The 13,690-nt window shown below is 35.4% G+C and overlaps 1 protein-coding gene across 2 annotated transcripts in view; it reads right to left on the minus strand.

Moving 5' to 3' along the window:
- Positions 1-13,690, minus strand: part of CUL4A (cullin 4A) — a 34,052-nt gene continuing 20,362 nt past the window's right edge. For both annotated transcript variants that reach the window (XM_056495561.1, XM_056495569.1), the window contains 10 exons: positions 13,119-13,311; positions 11,593-11,697; positions 9,838-9,948; positions 9,381-9,466; positions 8,291-8,398; positions 7,013-7,126; positions 6,046-6,151; positions 2,869-3,041; positions 1,830-1,982; positions 1-1,572 (listed from right to left, as the gene is read on the minus strand). In XM_056495561.1, coding sequence (XP_056351536.1) covers positions 1,477-1,572; positions 1,830-1,982; positions 2,869-3,041; positions 6,046-6,151; positions 7,013-7,126; positions 8,291-8,398; positions 9,381-9,466; positions 9,838-9,948; positions 11,593-11,697; positions 13,119-13,311 — 1,245 coding nt within the window. In that variant the 3' untranslated portion in view covers positions 1-1,476. The remainder of the gene's footprint in view (positions 1,573-1,829; positions 1,983-2,868; positions 3,042-6,045; positions 6,152-7,012; positions 7,127-8,290; positions 8,399-9,380; positions 9,467-9,837; positions 9,949-11,592; positions 11,698-13,118; positions 13,312-13,690) is intronic.

Consider the following 13,690-nt stretch of genomic DNA (forward strand, 5'->3'; position numbering starts at 1 on the left):
TAATATGCATCAAAGATTTTATTTGCATTAACTGCAGATTCAAATATTAAAATAAGTCTACATTAAATTATAATATTAAATACGCTTTAAATACAATAAACTAAACGTGTTTAGTTTCTAAACACAAAGGGAACAAAAATAATTCAGACTGCAATACAATTAACGACAGAGGACAGAACACGGGTTTTAATAAGTAGTTTCACAAGTTGTCACCTCATAGCATTGTTTACTTTAAGTGGCCTTTTAATTGATGCACAAACCCCATGTTTTATAAACTTAGTAAGGTATCTCTCAAGAAAATATTGCTCAGTTAAATTCTCATTTATGTAGTGATCAAAACTCCTTTGGTAGCTGTTTTTCAGAATGAAACATACCAGTAGACATCAGGAAAATAAAGTCTTACAAGTATTACCAGAAAAGTTGTCTTCCTTATAGTTACAGTTATCTAACGGATCTACAGTGTCTTTCACTCTTTAATTCAAATCAACTTACATATGTACAATATGTAACAAAGTACTCACAAAATCCTTAGTCCTTCACGACAAAAAAACTATGCTTTCCCAATATTGAGACCATAAAAGTATTTTTTTAAAAAAAAGGTTTTGTTTTCTTAAAGTGGAGCATGCTGTACACTAGGTTCCTTGGATGTTATTTTCAAGGCAGAACTAAATGTTACGGCAATTACAGAAACAGTGAAATACACCTGCTGCCCTAAAATCAGGTAGGGCCTCTGACTCAGATCTAATCTTTGCCACCCAAGCCAGCAGAAGTAGTAATAATAGAACAATCCATATTTTAGCTAAATAATCCAACAGCTCAGTACACACATGAATGCAGTTGTCCTCTTGGCACTTCAAGAATCTCACTTCAAAACCTGATTTATCCAAACCAGACTGAAGTTTGTAATAACTTGAAAGAAAATTAACACAAGTTTAAGGGTTTTCATGGTGCAAAACTTCAGTGTATTTCAACAACACTGCTTTACATACATGTTCATCAATGAAGGGTTTTTAAAAAGTTACCCAAGTTGTCACTGTAGCTAAAGAATGCAGCATTTAGGGACCTTATGGATGCAGTTAGGAACACTTAAATGAAGAAACCAGACTTGCATCCATCACAGAAGTATTTCTCACACAGGTGATTTTACCTTTCCATCCAACTTCAATGACATTGTTAAACAAAACTATAAAACTAAATTTTGAAGAACCCAAGAACAAAAGATTAGCTAAAGAGAAAAAAAAACCCCAGGACATTTAAAATTAGTAAGTCTTGACAAAAATGATTAATTAACATGTCATTTTGCTTCTCTTCCACAGCAGTGCATGCAGCTGGTTGAATAATATACATCAACCTGAAATCTGCTAAAAGGAAAGTCTCAAACAGCATAGGTATTTGGTGTCCTGAAGATATATGTGGATGATTTTGGTTTTTGTTTTTTAGTTTTTTTTTCTTTAAAATAGAACAATTTCTTCTCCTTTATGCAACATAATGGTACTGATTGGGGTTGTCTTTGTCTCTCTCCATATAGTCTCTGTCAATGAGAGATTCAATTCTCTTCTTCAAGTCTCCAGGCTACAAGAAAAGATGAGATTAGTGTAACAGTAATACAAAGGCCAACATTAAAAAAAAAAATTGCTAAAAGCTACATAAGAAATGCACCATAGTACATAACTGACATACTGCTGATACTCCGACTTGTTTCTAGTTCACACAACACCTTAATCTTTGGGTTTAATTCTATGATATTTCACATTTCTTGCTCTAATAGACAAGCTGAATATATTATATTTATATAAATCTAGGATGGTTTGACAAAAAAAGTAAGTTACCTTTACAGGAAATTTCAGCTGATTATACAATTCAGAAACAAGAAGATTATGACCAAGAGTCTTCCTCATCTTCATTATTCGTACAATAGCAGCATCAATCTGATACTGCCTGTCCTGAAATACTCTTTCAGTTGTGCTGACCTGTTCTTCAACCTAAAGAACAATACAACACCACAAATCATATCACCCTCTGTTACTACTTTTTATTAATTACATCTCTATAGCTAACCTTCATAATAAAATGAAATTCATGCATTCTTATTCATCCTTGAGAGAGATGCACGCGTTACTGCATTCTAAGAGCTAAGTGATTTCTGAAGTGTACTGCTAAAGCAAGTAAAAGAGAAAATTCAGGATAATGTAAAGGAAAAAAAATGTCTTATTTTACATTATTTGATAAATTAAATAATAATTTAAATAAATCTTAGAAACTCCCTTCAGATTTTTGAGAGAACACATAACACTTTGACAGCCCAAATATAGCTGTGTTTTGTGTCAAACTCCAGTTTGACTTTTAGGAAATTTAATGCAAAGCCAAAAAAGAAACAATCCAATATTAATTAGATTATGTCACCTTGTGTCAAGAATGGGGATTCAGATACAACAAAAAAGGTTTGTTTTCACTGCAAAATCGGGGACAACTCTGACTTTTATAGCCCTCTTACCTGCTAAATATAGAAGTGGCATGGTGACATTTGGTTCATGAGTTCAATACACTACCAACACTTAAGCAATACCACAAATTTTAAGATGGACTGAAACATCTACAAGATCCTTTTAGTTTAATATATAGGCATTTAAATTTGCAGGCATTTAAATTTGCAAGCACAGGAGGCAACCTAAGTTGTTTTCAGTTTCAGTGATTTTAAAGTCTTTACTGCCTCTCTGAATCATCTTGACTACTCTAAAAATTAAATGTCCTTTGAAATTAAATATGCATTTCTTTATATACAAAAAATACAAGAGATTATGTGTTTCCATATGGGATATGTAGATAAACAGTTAATACTTAAAGTGAATGAATGCAAAAAGTACGTACCGTTTCTTTCATTTGAATCTGGTTGATTTTTATTCTAAACAATTTATGCTTGAAATCACCATTAAAGATGAATTTATCTCCATCTTCTACATCCTTGCCCTTTGGATTTTTAATCAATACTCGTGCTTTTCCACAAGCTAAAGACTGCAAGGTTCTTCTTAATTCACTGTCCTCTGTGAAGGAGTTCAAATATGGGAGAAAGCAAAACAAAACATTAACATAAAGAGTTTTATGTAACTAACCTAGAAATAAATTGAAAAGCTAGTAGTTTTATGTTAATACTTTCTTACAACTAAATTCCAATTAGGAAGTAACTCACAAGCTTCAAATTTGGTCTTGTCTTTCACAGGTTAAATGCTGAGAGCATGCACAGGATTATATATGTCAGAAAGATGGATTTAGGCTCATCTCAGTGAGCTTTCAATCTAAAATAGCTTCAGAAAAGATTTCACATTAACACAAGCTTAGTTTTATTGCTTTAGTTTTTGTCTGGTACTAACAGGACTTTGGAAAAGAAAGAGTCAGTGTATGACAAGAAACTCAAAGCCACCTATTTTAAGATTTGATTAATATTTTTATCATACAGCAAAAAATATATAATGGAATAAAAAATACAGAAGCCTAAACTGACAGGAAGATGTTTTGTGGGAGGGTAGAGCTGACAGCTATTATAGTCAAACTTCCCCCAAAACAGGAAAGTAATAGACACAAGTGTGTGAGGAAAACTATCTAGTAATATTTCAGGCTAAAAGCATTTAGACAAGAAGATAAAATGAAGTCATAAACATTCTAATTGTTGAAAAGTCTTGTATTGAGATTTTGCACTGAAAACAGCCTCTGCAGTCTCTAGAATACTTTATTCACAATACAAAATTATCATCACTAAATGTGTTGGATCTCCTGAACAGAATTTTAGTCTAAAAACTGAAAGAAAGGTTTTGCAATCTAGTGCTGAAGTACAGCTGAGTAAAAGATTAATCCAACAGCTATTTTAAAAATACTTAATGTCCTTCTTTTAAACTTCCAACTGTTCTGTGATTTCTAAAAAAGTCCCTTTAAACAATTTGGGTTAAACAGACATTTATGATGTTTGAGACATTTTGTGTGTTTCAACCTCAGTAAAGGCAGATTGTTGAGCTGTGTTTTTGTCCAAACACAAGGCTGCTGTTAAAACACTGCAGCTATGCATGTGAAGTCACAGGTTACAGTATACCAAAGGGAAGGAATTTACAATTACCTATCAATTCCTGAAGTAGAAGTAAGAACTACAGCTCCTAGAGGCTTCCTTGATAATAAGGCAAGTAAAAACACTGAATCTATTTGGATAACACATCTCAAAGCAGCAAAATTAGACTGTGACCATTCTTTCTCTGAGTAACAGTTAATGCATTTTCTCACTGTCCTGATGTACCAGGGACAATCTCATTAAAGAGGCAGATGATAATTTACTGTAACAGTGATTGGAAAACACAAGTTCCAACCATGGCCAGTTAATCCCTACAAGAAAAACAGAGAACTTGTAAATTTACAAGACCATGTAGTGACATGCAAGGGGGAACAGAATAGATTAGGTGTTAGAAAGAAATTTTTTATTGTGAGGGTGGCAAGGCATTAAAGCAGGTTGTCCAGAGAAGTTCTGGATGCTCCTTCCCTGGAAGTGTTCAAAACCAGGCTGAATGGAGCTCTGAGCAACATGGTTTAATGGAAGGTGTCCCTGCCCAGGGCAGGGGACTAGAACTAGATCTATATCTTTAAGATCCCTTCCAATCCAAGCCATTCTGTGATTCTGTGCTATTCATCCTGGCCTCACAGGAATCCTGTGGACCATGAATTCTCCTTATTACCTAAATTTCTAAACAACTTCTCCAAAGGAAAGAGAATACAGACATGACACTCAGTGCAATGACACATACATAGACATCTCCCAACTATCAATTCCAGCCACCTGCCTTAAAAACAGTCTACTGAATTCCTTATTTTGTGCTATAATGGAATAGATTTCCATGCAGCAGATTTTATCTGTTTCTGTCAGGCAGCCAGAATGCAAGCTCCTAGAGACAGCAATCCAAGATGAGAAAGCAGGATCTGGATCAGACTTGCATGACCCTGTGTTTGTTCTGTAAACATTGTACTCCAAACTAATGAGCCTCTCCAGATTATCCTGATTATTATCATCACTGGCATGGATTCTCTTCAGCTTCCTTACCATTTAGGGAGAGGATGACTAAGTTACTTGAAGCACTGACACTGAGACAATGGAGCACCCAAGCTGTACTTCCTTCTGCAGTGCATCATGCTGAACCACAAGGACTTTTGGTATCCCCATTTAACAGTCTTTTAGTAAATACATTACAATATTTTAGTACTTGTAAGGGCTCAAATACTCTTTCAGATACTGCTGTATTAGGTTGACCTTAAGTTTCAACATGTGAAGGACTACTGGGTGTAAGCTGCTGATTAATGCAAACCTTGCAGAGAGTAATGATGACAGTGCTTTGGCTATAACTATTTCAAGAGAGTGTAAGAGTTTGGGGGAAAAAAACCCACCCAACACAGAAGACAGATACTGCAGATGATTAAAAAGAAAACTGTTCTCTTTCTCAGTTTTCTTCGTCCTTCAGGTTCAAGTGCAGAGGCAGAGAAATACAAAGTACAAAACCCAGCAGATATCACTGCTCTGAACAAATCAGATGTGCTGTGAAGGGGCAGTGACAGGAATGGGCAACAGGCAGGTGAGCTCTCAGAACAGTTCAACTGAAAATACTCTCTTAAATCACCCTCAAATGACAGCATTCTACAACAGACCATTTTCAAAATATACTATGTGAAACTGAAATGGAGCAAAAATAATCTGTACACACAACAGTCTTTATCACCACTTACATTTTAAAAATTGCAGTGATACATTTTGTAAATCTAACAGGTTGTTAGTAGTATCACATTCCACACAGCTCTTACTAATAATTTTGTGAAGAATACATTTTACACACCAAGAAAATACACTAAGAAATACATGCAGTGTGTTTTCCTCATCTCTTTTGGTTTGTGTATGCACTATTGGCACAAAATTTGTCCTAGTGACAGTGACAAATTTCTTAAAATTAGGCCTTCACATACCAAATCATAATTGCTGATCACTTAAAGAACAAATTTAAGAATCAAAAGTATTCTTCCTACCTATACCAGTAGCCATTTTAATTTCTTCAAAACTGAATTCATCTCCTTCATTAAACATAAGCAATACTAATGTCTGAAAGAGTGATACTTGAAACTCCTTCTTTCCCTAAAAGAGAAACAACAAGTAATAGTAGTATTAGAGAATTTTCTATTGTACCTATACATTTGACAGTTACAGAAAGTATACAATAATTTTTCTATTTCTAGAAGAATGGATATGCATTTTTGAATGCCTGGTACACAGAAGAATCTGCCTGAATGTAGTACTGAGGAAACAGGATATTTTTAAACCTTTTTTGCTCCTCTAACATTAACAAGACACAGCAAAAACTCATTAGAATGGCCTGCTATTTATTTCACATCCTTCACTTCATTTTAATTACAATATATGAAATTTTTGTGTTGCCGCCATCAATAGTGAATTTGTCCGTAATTAAGTCGTTAATATTCAGAATGAATAATAAAAGAATTCAAGGGGTTTTTTGTCTTTGCTGTGGCTCAGTGAAGCTGCACTATTACAAGGCAAGATACTGCATGAGACAAAACAAAACCACATGAACAAACAGTGCAGTTATTTAACACATGATTAATATTCTTCAGTCTCTTTATGTATGTCAAGCATTCTAAAAGCATCAACAGGATTTCTACAATCAAAACAATTCCATATTAAAGATAAAAAAAAAAGCTGTGTTTTTTGCTTTAATTTCTTCCTTTATTACAACTTTATTTGAATGAGAACAATTCCTATCAAATTAATATAACCAAAAAGTATCATGTTGTTTTGTTGGCTAGGTAGTATTTCAGTTTACTAATAAAAAGCCTATTTTCTGTACAAAATAACAGAGTTGGTGTTTGGTCCTCCACAAAAATGCTACTACCTTCATAAAAAATAAAACACATTATTAGATTCCAAATAATTTACTTAATTTTTAACCTAACAGGCAAAGCATTATCCAAGCAAACTTACTTCCTTAAATTCTGCCTTCAGGACAGCATGCCCTAAAGTGGTCTGCCACTGAAGTTTACGACCACTGTGTTTTCCCAGGTAAAAGGTTTTAAATACCTCTTGAAGCTTTATCATCTGTTAAGAAAAGTGAAAAAACATTAGCATTATATCAGTGCAGTGATACCAAATGATTTCACACATGGAATTTCTTTATTCTCCTCAATCATGTTTCATAATAGGTACTTTTGTGGGAAAATCTTAATCCATTAAGAACAAAATTTTGCTCTCAAGTACACTGGTACTATTATGCACATAAGAAAGCCTCAATTCAAAAATAACTGAATTTTCCTTGGGTTTTTAATTTCCTTGTTTTGTTTTAAATAAAATAAACTCCCTGTAAAGGGTTTTAAACCTCAAAAGAAATACTAGTTTCGTCCTGGACTTTGAATCTGACCTAGAAGTCACGGGAAAAAGCATCCATCTCACACCTTTACACTGGCTAGTACCATCTGCTCCTAAGTTCTTCCTGTAGTTTGTAGGTGGAATGGAACTCCAGTCCAACTCCACTACTTTATGCCCTTTTACTGCCAAGTAAGGGGGTTCTAGCCCTCCATTTTCAACAAGTGTTGCTCAGGCTGAATCCTTCAGAAGTAGTCTGCCATGGAGGAAGAGACACCTCAGGAACAAGAGTACAAGAGCTCCCATATCTTCCAAACTAAGTGGGAACCCCATTACCACCTCTGAAGTGCTTCCTACACCTCTGATCAAGCAAGGTATTGTAGGAAGCAGGGACTCCAAATACACATTTCAACCTAAATCGCTACAGGAAGGAGCTTTGCAAGAATCTCTCAACTTGGAAACAGCCATTTTTCAGGCAAATACTATTTAAGTGCAGGGGCCAGTTTTGTGTGACACACTGCAGAGAACAGAGGAAGGAGCTTTGAAGAAAGGAACGTGCAATAACTATTGATTAGTTCAAAGTGCCTAACCAATGCAGTTAAAGATTGACTAAATTAAGGTGAACTGACCAATTGCAAACTTTTAAGTAACTGACTGCAATGCTAAGTAAGAAAATGATATTACTATACAGGTAAGAAAACCCCACACTGAGTGAAATAATAATCTAAAAAAAGTGGATTTTATCCACTAGATTTTATTTTTTGCAGTTCTGGAATCCTTAAAATTACATAAAACCCTTAAATATCTAGCAGAAAAACACATTAAATGAAGGGCATTAATGCCCTGTGGTACTGATTCCATTCTGTAAAGTGCATTTAGGAGAAGAATTCAAGTACAAACCTCTGAATTTAAGTGGACTTCCATAGGTGTATAAGTTGGCCAATATCCCATAGTTAATATATTTACTGTGAGATCTATATTTCCTGGATCACTTTGGTTCTGCATATACTAAAACAGAAGAGACAAAAATTATTCAAGTATACTATCTGCATACTAAATTAGAAAATGTATATACTTAAATTAGAAATTTAGGCTTAGTATAACAATGAAAAATTCTTACAGGTCACATCCTTGGTTACACATGCTGCACCAGAATTTTGAGTAACTATCTAATGACCACTTTCCCAACTTCAAAACACAGCAAGTGGTTGGGAGTACAAAGAAAAGATCAACATGCCTTGAAATATCCTAGTCCACTGTCTATACAAGGTGCTAAGGTCAAAGAAACTTCAGTCATATGCAAATAAAGCAAAAGCAAAGAAGCCATGGCAAGGACTGTTAAGATCAAAAGGATCCCTTTGGGCTTTCTCATCTGTTAGACAGAACTTTTTCAAATAATTGGAGTAGAGCATCAGTCAAGCCAGACTGCAAAATCTGGGACAGAAGAGTCATTACAGTATTTTATTACAGGTGCTGTACTGGATCAGATCTCTAACCCAGCATCCTGACTTCAGTAAGACCCCAAAACAAGTGCCCAGAGAGAAATGCAAGGTGAGCACGTACAGTATTTCCTGCAAGTATTCATCAGTCACCAACAAGATGGAAATTTGGGGCTGAGACATGCACAGTTTCTGTGCACTTAGCAACCTTCAGGGGGTTTCTCTGGTGTGGGCCATTGACAAAAAATTCATCAGAGCAGCACCAGTTTACAGAATGAAGGGATACAGACTTCCAAGGATGTCTGTCAACTAAATTACTATGTGGTATTTAGACTATTTTACTTTAAAAGGAATCAAATAAAACTGTAAAATTATTGTATACAACAAATAAATTCTGTTGTATAAACAGAACAGTAAGTAGACACTATTATTATGACTAGGACCAGCTCAAAAGCTGTTTTGTTTAATTTTAGCTTAATCCAAGAGATAGCACCATTAAATGCCTCCCTCATGACTGGAAAATTTAGTATACAAACAGAAACTAAATGTACCTGCTTGAACTGTACCATGACATCTTTGGACAGTTCCATGTCCTTGAACATGCCCTCCAGTTTGCTGGTAAAAGCAGCGCCACATTCTGTCACAGACACAAAAAAAGAAGCCAAGATCCCACAATTACAAAGAAGCACAGAACAAGTGATAAACATTTAACCTGAGACAGCTGAGCCATATTTACCAGGTTACAGAGCACCTACAAATAGGTATATTTTCAGGATTTGCTCCTCTGTAGACCAGTCTCTTACCTAAGAAGTCAGCCTAATAGTTCTTGCTGAACATAATGAAAGGTCTGATATACATACACACACATATATATGTATTCCCCACAAAAGTATTTAAGTTAAGAGCTGTCCAGCTATTACATAAAATTTTGTTTGTCACTTTTTAAAAGCATGAGAAAAAAGCATGCCAAAAAAGTAACACAAATTTAACACATCTGAAGACACCTACCATGTTTAAGCTTTGACAACATGGACTTCTCAGCATCTACTGATGCACTTTTTCCAACGAGCAGTCTTTTGGCCAAGTCTTTCTTATAAAATGCTTCAAACACATCTTTCCCTGTAAGGAAACAAAAATTAAAATAAATTATACATTCTATCTGCATCACTGCCCCTCAGATTTTGACACAAGCCTTTCCCATGAAAAGCTGATTAGCAGAACAATATTCATTATGCAGCAATGAAGAAAAACATGTAGACATTTTGTTCTTTTAACATTTTAATAGTTTTTAACATATTTTGCAAATATTTACTTATTTTTTATTTGTGTCCGAGGAACTTGAGCTGCCTTGTATTTCCTACTGGATCAGCTGCAAAATACATGAAATTACTCTGGGGTCCAAAAGAACATTCTCCCTCCACTGGTCTGATTAATTTAAAAAAAATGGGGGGGGAGGTTTTCTATATATTAAAGAATATATTTTAAAAGCCTAAGGGGAAGAAAATTTAGCAGAAGTCTTCTCACATGGTTTGCCAACAGCCTTTTGCAATGAAGGAGTCATACAGATACCCACAAACTTTCATACCTTAAACCCAAGCTTCTCCCTATTTGACAGTGCTAAGAGGAAAAAACTTACTGTAACCCAAGCCACTACTTGTGCTGCCTACAGTAGGCTCTCATAATTCCTTGAAAACACCTTCCAATTTAGTGCTTCTTATAATAGTCCTCTTCCTTCCCCATCCTGTCCTGGTGAAGTTTCATGAACCAGCTACATCAAGGTATTATCAAAAAGACCAATGCCCATAAACTACCTACTAATTATCATCTGCTCTTAGAAGAGTTCTTATGTGCTAGATAGCTCAAAGTAAAATCTGTGCTTTTAGCTCAGTACTACCAAAAATATGAAAAGAAAGAGTTGGTGAAAGTTTCAGATTAACAAAAACTAATCTCTCAGGTTGACAATCTGCCAGTACAACTGTTTTCATTCATCATCTCTGACAAAAATGATACAGTTATGCAAATGACACTATTTTATGACTTGACTGCTTTCCCATCATATTGTATTTGTTTGGGATTTTTATGAGGAGAGAACCCCAAAGATCTCAGACAAAGTAATACAGAATTCCTGCTATTCCAGCCCAGTCCAAGACACACATTCCACTTCCCTCAGAACAGTCACCATGCATCTGTATTGGATTAGACCAGGGGTTTTTCTGATATCCAATCTAGAAAAAAAAATAATTTTCTAACACATTCAAGGGTTTTGCTCAGAGACATACATGAGGGAAATGCATTTCAAAGGCAGTAAAACTCAGCATTAACAGTTTTTCCTATCATTCTGAGCCCTCCCCTGTGTTCCTTCTCAGCTATGATAAAAGAAATCAAGAAAAGCTGCTGGGTTTTCACGCTTTGTACCTACAACATACATAAGTGGACAGGAAAGAGAAAGTCTCAACTGTCATTAGAGGAGAGATTGTGGTTACAGATACAGTTAATTTATGGCAAACTTCCAGCAGCACCTCTAACTCTTAGGTCTCCACTCAGAAGACTCTGAAAGGTCTGTAACTTGCCAATCTCCACAGAACTATTTGTCCTCCCTGGTATATTTATTGTGCTCCTTCATGTGTAAGGCAACCTGAATTGAAGACTGAGTTGAGCAGAAATTCATGGTGAAAAAGATCTCTTGCATTTAGAGGAAAACAGCCGTGCTAATAGCAAGGGGAACAGTTTTAATTGCATCAACAGTGAACTGCCATTTCTTACCATGAATGAATCTAAATATGATCATGATTTTGTCAAGGATTCTTTCCAGCTCTTCATCTGTTGCTTCTTTATTACCAGCTCTTAATTTGGAATCCACATATTTTGCTACAAATAAATAAAATTAAGTAACAGCTTAAAAAATAGATTTAAAATAACCAACTTAAGCATCTCCTGCTTAAAATATTACTATGTGTTAAATACCACTATATGTTAAAATATAGGATAAGCACTAAATTTTTTCTGTTTGGCAATTTTCCCTTTTCCCATCCCTGTGTTCAGTGGAATGACAGAGCCCTACTACATTCCTGGAATATTACTGGAGCCCTACTATATATAATGGAAAAGTACTGCAAAAAGGAATAGTCCAAGGTAAAAAATAAATACAATAAAATAATTAAAATTAATACATTAGAAATTCCCACATTTTATGTTCTAGTCATACAAGCACATTACTTGTTGGAAGACAATGTTTTGGAAGCGTACAATGTATATGAATGTATTTTATGAGAAACAAAAACAAACAACATAAAGAGGACTATATTTTTGTAGACCTTTACCATGTCCCTCATGCTCCTTGGTAGGAGCATATTAAAATTTAAACAGAAGCAATGCTTTCCAGTTAGTAGTTTCAGAACGCCAGAAATAAGGTTAAGCCTTGAGTTTTGCTAAGTATTTATTAAGCCACATTAGTATCCTTATACAACCTCCTATGTAAGAAGAAAACCTTTGTGGGAGCTGGAACACCATGATCCACAAATGACAACAGCCCATATCATGGCTTTAACCTGTATCACTATGTTGTGCAATCTGTCCTACATAAACCTGATTTTAGATGGAAGATATGAAATAAGCTGAATAAAGGCAAAAGTATGTGGAGGAAAAACAAACAACCAAGGAGCAGGATACTCTCCTGGTGTAAAATACCAAAGGCTCCAGTTTTTCAGCAGGCAAAATTGCCAGGATAGCTTTTGCCAGATCAGGGATAAACAAAATAACAATATTTTTAAATTATTTGTTATTGTCTTTCCCCTTAATAAGCACTAATTCTCCTGTCAAGGCAGTGGGTTTTTTTCCCTCTATTAAAACTCCTTGTATCTGAAGGCTTTAAAATCCCAAGTCCAGCCTTCAGGGCAGATGGATGGGCTGTACTTACTCCTTTCTGAGAGATCCAGAACTCCTCCACTACCCAGTTAAAGCCCGCTCCCCTGTATTGCCGCCGCTGCTCTTGCCCCTGACCGTGTGCTCCCTTGGCAGCCCCAGCGCTCCAGGAGCAGCTGTTAGCACCAGGCCCCTCTGTGCAAGCAGCAGAGCGCAGGGACAGGAGGGTGACATGCTCCACCAGGACCCCTGACAGCACACCCAAGCTCTTGGGGCCCGCACACGCCCGGGTTAACGTCGGCCTCGTGTCCCAAAACCAGTCTCCTAAAGCAGGATGCGACTCCACCACTATTGCACTAGCACACTCAGCAGCATTATCATGCTTTCTATAGATTTTTGAAATATTTTACAGAAAAATATTTGTGTACCTATCAATTCTGCAGGCTTATTTGGTCTCTTGTTGATAAATGTTTCAAAGGACTCCTTCATCAAGTTTATAAATTTTTCATTTTTCTGAAAGCACACTTCTATGATATGGTCCACTTTATCCTTAAAATCTAGTAGCTCTTGCACCATATCCTTGTCTTTTTCAGGATTAACCACTATTGTTGTCCCAAAGTTCTGTAAAACAAACACTTTTGATAGTAAAATACTTTAGAGTGCTACCTATCTCCCACAACAGACACATTTACCCTTATAAAATTTATCATTAGGAAAAGGAATTTTTTTACAGAACTACTTATGACTTCAAGTATTTAAAAAATGAGATGCATTGAAATTTAAAATAAAAACTAGACACACATTAATGGATTTGAAACATTAGTGCTTGATTTAAAGATTATTTACATTTAAGACAAAAGTAAAAAAAAATACACAGTAGACATGACTATGATGTGCAAGTTCACAGTGAGATACAGAACTATGGTTCATGTAAAATAAATTAAATGGAAACTGCCCCAGAAATTTTAAGTATAATGGAAAACTTTGCACTACTTTTATT

The sequence above is a fragment of the Oenanthe melanoleuca genome, chromosome 1 (genome assembly GCF_029582105.1).
Source record: "Oenanthe melanoleuca isolate GR-GAL-2019-014 chromosome 1, OMel1.0, whole genome shotgun sequence".
NCBI lineage: Eukaryota > Metazoa > Chordata > Aves > Passeriformes > Muscicapidae > Oenanthe > Oenanthe melanoleuca.